We start from the raw sequence: 9,727 nt of genomic DNA, 5'->3' as shown, positions 1-9,727 counted from the left end.
CTGTTTCGCCAATACGTTGATGTAGTCAATATAGCTACTACATAAACATGTAGCTAACATATCCCTATTATGTAATGCTCTTTTTAACTATTACCAAAAAATCAAATACTAGTTTACTTTATCACATGCAATTTTTGTTATATTTAGGGTAAACAAAAAGCAATCATCTTTTTAAGTTGATTATTCCTTGCTTGTATTTAGGTTTCAAAACCTTATCACCCCTATCAAGCTATTCCATCCTTTTGGTCAAATATAACCTTTGCCATCTAAATTACTCATAATCTTCATATTCTTGGAATGGGTTTGTTAATGAGCTTCATGGGCAAAAGTATATTTTCTTATAAATTTTTTCTTTTTTTAATATACATTAGAAATCTATATAAAAACAAATTTTTTTTGTAGGTTTGCCGACTACCCAAATGTTGAGCCTAGTGATGGGCACATTGTACAGCAAATTCATGGAGAAGGAAATTAGAAGCTTCGACGACTTCCATCTCGCCATTCTCGACATGTTCAAGTAAGAATTCGATCAATACTTTAAGTTCGATAGAACCTTGCATTATATATTGAACCATGCATTATATTTTTTCTAGTGTTGTGATCTTTGATATATGGGAAACACTTTCAATTGCAGCACTATAAATGCAGCATTGCCTGGTAAACATTATGATGTTCCACCACCCAACAAAGTTCAGGTGAGGAGTGTTTTTTATAAAACAATTAGATAGATTTGGTCATTCTTTTTGCTATACGTTGACAACCGATAACAATGATTGGCCTAAGGTTGCAAAACTCGCTACTCTGAGAGTAATCGATCGGGACTTTGAATTTAGTAATCACCATTCGGGAATTAATCGGATTAATTTTATAAATATTCAAATAATAAATTTTTGAAATTTTATGTAAATACAAAATAAAATTATAAACATAAACTTTAACTTCAACATAATTGTCTAAAAACAAAAAACATAAACATAATCGTTCATTTGATCAAAAAGTCTTGAAATCTAGTTGCAATTAAAATGTTAGACCAATTTTATTTTTGACTGACTTTGAACAATTGGTCCGATTTTGACCCATTAATCGACATTAACCGATTAATTAAATGGATTTTGGCAAATCAGATCATTAAATCTCGGTTAGACATTTAATTGAGACTGATATTTGACTCTATACTCTGCCCAAGTACCCGTCAATGTGACACTGATAGTTATAACTTGTTTAAATCACTAATGAAACACATCTCCAATACAGGAGATATTTACCAAGTGGGAAGGAGCAAAGGACTCCGAAAAGAAGAAATTGTTTGTCGATTTCATGAAGACGAGCGTAAGCATGAGCAAGTTTGATGACTCAACTCTCATTACCGGACTCGTAACACCGCCAGCAGCCATGGCGGCAAAGCGAGCAAGTGAAACCTTACCTCAGTTAAAAATTATCAAAGTGATCCCGGACGTAATATTTGTGCCGTCTGCAACAGTTTTGGCTCTCATATCCGCTAAGCTTTCGAAAAAAATGTTCCTAGGAAACGTTGCATCTTAATCGCTAACCGTTCACATCTTTATATTTATAACATTTCATATTTCAATCCATATCCATATATTTCTTATAGTAATTAGGCCAATGAAGTAAGATCAATAATTGCATAACCATTATATATATACTAAAAAGGTAATATACACATATCTCAAAAAATGGCATTTGAAAGAAAAGAGAAAAATGCAAATCCAGTGTTGTTTATTCACAAGAAAAATAAGGTAGCAGAATAAAGATGGGTGGGTTTAGCCTAAGGTTTTTCGGCTCCATAGGCTTGACGCACTCTTGCGACGGGTTCTAGCCGCTCTCTTTTTCTTGTTTTTTGGGGCGGTTAATTTGGAAACGGAACGTATCTTTGGAGCCGGTTCTTCACTTTGGCTTGAATTTTCAGAAACCGAAACATGGGCCGGGCTGTTGCTTTTTTCTTCTTTGGGTACCTGAAGATTCTCGATTGGATGAATCTTAACGACCCCGGCATCAGTTTGAGTTTTCTTTGTTCTACGGTTGTATATCAAAATTCCCTCCGTATTCTAAATAAACAAAATCACAAATCCAAATTAGTCGCTCACTATTTTTTGTTATATCTCACAGAATCGAGTCAATCCCGTTAACTATTAATACAGATCAAAGCGGGTACATGTTTATGTTTGACATAAATGTTTATGTGGTCCTTACTGACGACCGTCAAATTAACCAGTTAAATCTTAGCATGTGTGAGAAATACGTGATGGAAAAAATCACCCAGTGATAAAGGATGAAAAAAAGAGAAGTACAATATAATTACTCATCACGTGTTTCGCGCATAATAAGATTTAACGGTTTAGTTTGATGGCCGTCAGTAAGAAGGACCACATTTGCAAAATTTGCAAACCACAGGGACTGTCTTAGTCATAAAAACTACAGGGACTGAATCAGCAATTTTGGACAAAACCACAGGGACTATCTTGGTAGATTTGTCTAACTATTATATAGTTACAAGTTCAGACTTCCTAATTCCTAGTAAAAATAAAAATATAGAATAAAACTCATAAGATTATAATTATAAAAAGGGTTAAAACTCACTCGCTTTCTTGAAGCGACTTGAGGCTGTTCCGTGGGTTCGCTTACATCATCATGATGACTCCCGTCTCCATGACCTGAGTCCTCATTTTCACGTTTGACTAGACCATCATCAGATTTGACCAAATCATTTATTAACTGTGATGCAAAATCAGCAACTACCGACGGTCCATCCATGTTTGTTGGAAAATCAGATTCTCTAACTGAACACGTCAACGCGTTTCTAGATTCTTCCAAAACCACGTCTTCGGCAGACGAGATCCTTCCCTCGTTATCAGTCATCACTGAATCGAGTCGGTTCTTCATTTCAAACACGCGTGATTGTGACACTTCGATTTTCCAAAGTAATTGTTCTAATGAATGATCGTCCCCGTAGTCAAGAGATAAAATATCATCCGGCACTTTAAAGTCGTTACCGACGTTCTTCTCGGCGGATAAACATGGAGCTTCGAGTGAAAAAGAAAAAGAATTTTAGCCCAAAAAATCAGTACGACTACTATAGAAATAAACCACGAGCGTTGGTGAATCACATTGGATTCTAGTAGAACTTAATAAATCCAATAAATCATAATTGATAATACCTTAAAATAAAATTAGCATTAAACGAGGCTGTTTGATCACCATATGAAATTATGTATGGAAATAGATTTTTGGTTACCTAGATTACGTTGATCATCATCCATTGTTAGACCATGAGGAGGTGGCGACCTGCCAGTAGCTGCGCATGAAATGTACCAAACTCAGACAACCATATAGCCGTAATAATTTAGACCAATTTACTTATAAATGGGTCGAAGTTCTAAATAGGTCGAATGCATACGTGGCAATTGAGATCCATACTCTCAAATTTGGGTCAATTGGGTCTTGAAATTAAAGCCTGGCAATGTAAACCCCAAACTTAAAAAAAAAAAAAAAAAAAAAAAAAAAAAAAAGAGTCCCCTCCAACCTATTGGGTCCTATACAAAATATAAAGAAATGAGTATCAATTCCTAAAGCTCAATAAATAAATAGATATAGCTTTAATGGGTCTTGTGACTTGTGAATGGGTCAAACGAATCGAACATAAAGATCATAAAAAATTTATCCGTCAAACATTTATGAAAGCGTTCATGGTTTTATCATTTATTATTTATATATTAATAACTAAAATATTTTTTTTTAACCCATTATCTGTTTCGACCCCTTACCCAACCCAACCCAACCCATTTGGACCCGTTTAAAAATATGACCCATGACCCATTTCAACCCAAAACCGTTTTGACCCGTTACCCAAACCGGCCCAACGTGACCCGTTTGCCAGTTATAGTCGAACGGGCTAAAACAGTTATACTTACATGCATACGCCTTCCTACATCGCTTTTAATAAAAAAATCGAAAAGATATTTTTTTGTTTTTTTGTACAGCTGTTCGGGATCACCCAGGGGGACTAAACCACCCACGCGTTCATCTCCCGCAATTTCATAAACAACCCCCCAACTGCTGCCCAAGAGGAAACCCGGCCCAATCCGAGGGGATGGACAGTAAAACCCCCCCTCCCTCCCCACTGCCCCCGCAACGTGATGCGCGAAAGGCACCCTTGGGTGGAATTCAAGAGTTAAGGGGCAACCTTGTGTGCAATGCTGCACCTGACGGGAGTCGAACTCCTGACCTCTCGCTAAGAGAGGCAGGCCACTACCACACTACCACATGAGCTACGACACAAGGTTTAAATAAAATCGAAAAGAGATACTTACACTATTTGTAACAATATATTTTTAATATCATATATGCATGTTAGTTATTTGTAGAATTCTATAAAAACAAAAAAGCGTATGTTGAGATATACAAGTAAGTTTAGAGGAATATCTACCAAAATATGAGAACAAGTTATGTTGTGACATAAAGAATTCTTTGTCAGTCTCTTCGTGTATTCGACGTATCTTTCTCTTCATAGGTTTCTCTCTTTGAGAGTCAAGAACAAACGGCACAGTCTTTGCACACTGACCATCTAATTCAAAGTTCCCATACTGTAAATGTTTTGTATGTTTGTAATTTTCTAGTTCTTTATCGTACGCATTGGCTAAGGACTGAAACTTCATAAGCTGCAGTTCAACCCATTTACAACGCCACATAATCGGTTCAACAAACTTTCTCCAATGAGATGTCACCCTTCTTTTCCTGAAAAATCCCCATCTTACGCATCAAAATATAGCACAAAATGTGTCAGCTTGATTGGTTAAACGCTACTAGCCTACTACTATACATAATAATAATCTGATTCTTTAAATAGATTAACATATAAGGTTTTATGTAGAGATATTGCATACTTGCATGCATAAAATAATAGAATTAGAATAACTTCAACATTCAACCCACTCGACCCGTTCCCCTTTAAACTTAAATGGAAAAAATACATTTGCTGAAAACACCCACCTCGTCTATATCAACTCGAGAGTCAACAACTTATTGAACAAGATGAACCAATATTATGTCAAAAATGATCATTGTAATAAGATTTCGAACTGGAAAAAAAAACAGATTTAGAAAAGTCATTTCTGGATGCCATAAAACCAAGGGTTCAGAATTCGCTATTCGGGGATTAATCAGTCGGGGACTTTGGAAGAAGTAATCAGAAATTCGGGGATTAATCGGATTGTAGATACATTTAAATATTAAATTTCAAAAATATATGTGTAACATAGAAAAAAACTATAAACATAAACATAAACTTTAACATAATTGTCTAAAATTGTTCATTTTGTTCAAAAATTCTAAAGTTCTAGTTTTAATTCATGTTAAAATGTTGACCCATTTTGACTTTGACCGACTTTGATTACTAAGTTCAATTTTGACCCATCAATCGACGTTGACCGATTAATTAAACGGATTTTAGAAAATTGAAACGGACTGCTCTTATAAATGAGTAATCCGGGATTAATCGGGGATTAATCAGGTTTTTTACAACAGTGCATAAAACATAATTATCTATCTCATTAGTCAGTCTTATAAAAACTAAATATGTTTAAAGGTTAAAGTTTCTAATTGGCGACATAAAATCATATCAGGGTGATAAATTTCATTGATCAAAAACGACATTAAAAAAACATTACCTCAATGGAAACTCATTTTCAGATCCACTGAAACCTGACATTTGTGCAACATCTGCACGAAATTCTGACATAACCTCAGATTCGCAATTTCCAGCATCGGGATGCGTATCATCAAAAGAACTTGAAGATGCAGTAGCATCATCATCATAATGAGGTTGAACCAAATCACAATCATCATCATCTGTACAGTTTATTATGTCAACCTCAACATCCTCATTATTCGAATTTACAATGTCAATTCCAGCAGCCTCATCATCATTTGTACAATTTACTATGTCAATGTCCACATCCTCATCGTCATTCGTACAGTTGATTATGTCAACATCCATGTCCTCATCTTTATATTTTTTGGTATCCCGATTGTTTAATCGCATTCGTGTATCAAATTTGTCCTTATTATCAAGTTTCGAGCTTTTATTATTGAGAACTGGGACATGAGTTGAAGGGTGTTTACTAGTCGAAGCTTCCATTGCAGTTTTCTTTCTTTCTTCAAGGTCCAAAACAGGACCCATATCATAATATCACACAAATAAGATCATTGTCATATTAAAAGGGTACTCGCAATTACAGTTACAAGTAACGAAAAGTTCGAGTCAAGCAGGGAGATCGACGATTGTTTAGACTATTCAGCTGCAGTAAAAAATAGAAAACTTGATAACGAAAATATAAATTTTAGAGAACATTGTGAGAGTAATTCAAAAAAGTCTAAAATATTTTTGATTATATAACATTATTCATAAAAAAGATAACATATTTTTAAATTTAGATTTCTCAGTACATAATTAATCATGAAACACTCTTTCTTTGTGAATCAGACATGTTAATTTCAAAAAATAAAAATAACATAACATAACAATAACAATAAAATAAAAATCACTATAATAACAACTACGTCAAAAAATACAAATAGATAATTATCAGATATACTTGCAAAATAATCAAATAAAACTTAATTATCAGATAAATTTGCAATAAATCAAATAAAACCCCATAAAATTGGTTAAAATGCTACAACATATCACAAACCCCAATTTGTTAAATTAGGGTTTCAATTTAACCTGATCTTGTTCCAAATTTTAGGGTTATTCATTTTTAAGAATCAATATATATACGATTTACAGATAATCAAACAATCAATCAACCAATTTGATGAAAAAAATACTTACGAGTGACTTGTTTAAGACTTGGCCAAACCTAATAATATCATTTATTTAATTTTTGCAAACGAGATTTGTAAGCGGTCGTCGGTGTGTGGTGGCAGTGAAGTCGGAGGAGATTTTGGAGAGTTTATAAAGTTTTCAGATTTTGATTTAAAGTTTTTAGTCAACAAAATCGTTGACTGAGAATTTGAAGGAAGAGCGACATAAAAGGGGAATTATTCTAATTTCCTTTCCTTTTTTCACTTTTTATATTTTTATTTATGTTTATCCGACGTTTCAAATGGAAATTCAAAAATTCAATTTATCGTGTTTCCAATTTTCAAATTATTTTTATTTTTAGAGATTCTAATTACTATTTTCTATGTTCTATTTTTAATTATTATAGTGATAATGATAGTGATTAATTATCATCTATAATAAGATAAGATATTATTATTATTATTATTATTATTATTATTATTATTATTATTATTATTATTATTATTATTATTATTATTATTATTATTATTATTATTATTATTATTATTATTATATTATCTATAATTATATTATTACTATTATTGGAATATAATATATAATATAAATATAATTATTCTAATAACAGAATTGTCAGATTTCTTTTAAAAAACTGATAATTATTTTATTCACACCAAAGGTAAAATTTATTACAATTAAAACATTCTTTAAATGTATTTTTATCAATTTTCCTAACATTTATTATAAATATTATCCCCGTCTCATTACAAATTTTTACTTACTTTATACATACACTTTTTGAAAAGACTTTACTAACTTTATTCTTCACTAGTTAGAAATCTTTTTTTTCGTAACATCTTTTGATTGGTTGAAATATAAATTGAACATTAGAAATGAGAGATATTAAAATGATAATGTGTATGCTGTGAATTATGGATTTTTGTTTAAATAGTATTTTTGATTAGATGTTTGCAAAATAGAAAAAGTTAAAAAAAAAAAATAACAAAAACGGTAAAAACGAAGTTCGAAACTTTGGTTTCATCAAAATCGAAGTTTGAAACTTCGGTTTTGAGTCTGGTTGTCAGATGAAACCCTAAACCGAAGTTTGAAATTTCGGTTTTGTCAAATCCGAAGTTTCAAACTTCGGTTTTGCTTCTGCATTATTTAAACTCTAATTTATCTTTTCATGCACAGATTTGATACGTTTTTACAGTTATTTACGATACTATTATCTTAAATCCAATAAAAACATTACAAACAATACAATATAATTATTAGTAATCTGCAAACACAAATTTTTTGAACAAAACTTTTATTGATAACAATAACACGGTTATAATTTTTTGAAATTAAAAATACATAATTAAAAACAACACATAAAGTAGATGTAACATATAATTAAACTAGATGCAGGGGAAGAGGTTGTTGTTTCACAATTGCTTCATTTTTTATTACATTTCATTCCTCTTCCTCGCAAAGATACTCGAATTTTTCGTTACCTTCATTCCAGAATATCACGCTCGAGTGTTCTACCGAACTATTGTTGGTCCCTTGATTAACAACAGGAGTATTGTAGAGGGGGGTGAATACAATTCTTTAAATTAACTTAACAGTTATTGCAGTTTAGTATTCAAGCAAGTAATTTAAATAAGAGTCAAAGGTATTTTTTAACGCTTTATTCTTTATTGATTTGAATCACAAAGAATTACAACTGTCCTTGGCGGAATGACAGTTGGTTGATACAGATTATACCTAAACTAAAGCTATCGAGGATATCTTAAGCTATTACAACTTTGGACTCTAAATAAATAAACCCACACCACTAAATATTACAATAGTGGATACTTCTATTTATAGTAGTCCTAATATCCATGTAATTGATCTATTGTCCATTGGTACATAGGATGTCTGTACTTGTGGGGACAACTGCATCAGAGAGTGTGCTCTCTTCTTTCATCTTTGGTAGCTATTTGCAGGAACACCCCAATTCGCTTTGGCACCACTATTTGATTAAACAAATAGAATGTTGGGTTCTCTAGGTGTTGACAAAGTATAACACATGTCTGCACATGCGTTAAACTTCTGCATTCCCACATGGTCTTGTAAGGTCACTTGTCAGTCGCCGACACGTGTCCTTTTCTGTTCAACATTGTTTTCGACTTCTGTTGAATAGTACAATTGATGTAGACCACTCAGAAAACCACTATGCTTGTAATGGAGCATAGCTGTCTTTGTGTAGTATGATGCTTACCAGCTATTGTAGTGACCCGAACTTTTCCATGATTATATATTATATGAGATTCATATTTACATGAATAAATGTTTCCAACATGTTAAGCAATCAAACTTGTTAAGATTTGATTAACTGAAACGGATTTTGTGTTAACGTTTGACCACCCAGTTTGTCCGATGATTCACGAACGTTATAACTTGTATATGACATGATACTATATATATGAACATATATATATGTTTAACATGATGAAATGATAATTAAGTATCTCATTATGTATATTAACAATGAACTTTATACATAAAACAAGACTACTAACTTAAGAAATTCAAAACGATATCTATACGTAACGATTAACGTTGTAATAACGTCTTGATATTTATATATCATATTAAGAGATATTAGTACATCATGTTATCACGATAATGTAACAATTTAACATCTCATTAGATATAATAACAATGGAATTAATTACATTTAACGAAATCGTTAACTTAAAGGTTCCGAAACAACACTTACATGTAACGATTAACGATGACTTAACGACTCAGTTAAAATGTATATACATGTAATGTATTAAGATGTATTGATACACTTTTGAAAGACTTCATGACACATATCAAAGTACTTCTACTTAATAAAAATGCTTACAATTGCATTCTCATTCATTTTCA

At 32.1% G+C, this 9,727-nt stretch overlaps 2 protein-coding genes across 3 annotated transcripts; one reads left to right on the top strand and one right to left on the bottom strand.

Moving 5' to 3' along the window:
- Positions 1–297: 297 nt before the first annotated feature.
- On the top strand, positions 298–1,551 carry LOC139897306 (uncharacterized). Its single transcript, XM_071880002.1, has 4 exons — positions 298–328; positions 403–517; positions 635–695; positions 1,255–1,551. The coding sequence occupies exons 1-4, from the start codon at positions 298–300 to the stop codon at positions 1,540–1,542; spliced, it is 495 nt and encodes a 164-aa protein (XP_071736103.1). The 3' UTR covers positions 1,543–1,551.
- A 90-nt stretch (positions 1,552–1,641) lies between these two features.
- On the bottom strand, positions 1,642–6,990 carry LOC139897305 (uncharacterized). Of its 2 annotated transcripts, none has more exons than XM_071880000.1 (6): positions 6,851–6,990; positions 5,685–6,314; positions 4,445–4,752; positions 3,254–3,313; positions 2,599–3,041; positions 1,642–2,066 (listed from the first exon to the last, which is right to left on the bottom strand). In XM_071880000.1, exons 2-6 carry the CDS (start codon positions 6,194–6,196, stop codon positions 1,782–1,784), a joined length of 1,608 nt encoding a protein of 535 aa, XP_071736101.1. In that variant the 5' UTR covers positions 6,197–6,314; positions 6,851–6,990; the 3' UTR covers positions 1,642–1,781. The 2 variants fall into 2 exon arrangements, with proteins under 2 accessions (XP_071736101.1, XP_071736102.1); XM_071880001.1 differs by having other exon boundaries at positions 5,685–6,171; positions 6,851–6,939.
- Between the last annotated feature and the right edge of the window lie 2,737 nt (positions 6,991–9,727).

This window comes from Rutidosis leptorrhynchoides, chromosome 3 (genome assembly GCF_046630445.1).
Source record: "Rutidosis leptorrhynchoides isolate AG116_Rl617_1_P2 chromosome 3, CSIRO_AGI_Rlap_v1, whole genome shotgun sequence".
In the NCBI taxonomy this organism is placed as follows: Eukaryota; Viridiplantae; Streptophyta; class Magnoliopsida; order Asterales; family Asteraceae; genus Rutidosis; species Rutidosis leptorrhynchoides.
This window is presented reverse-complemented; position numbering and strand designations above follow the sequence as displayed.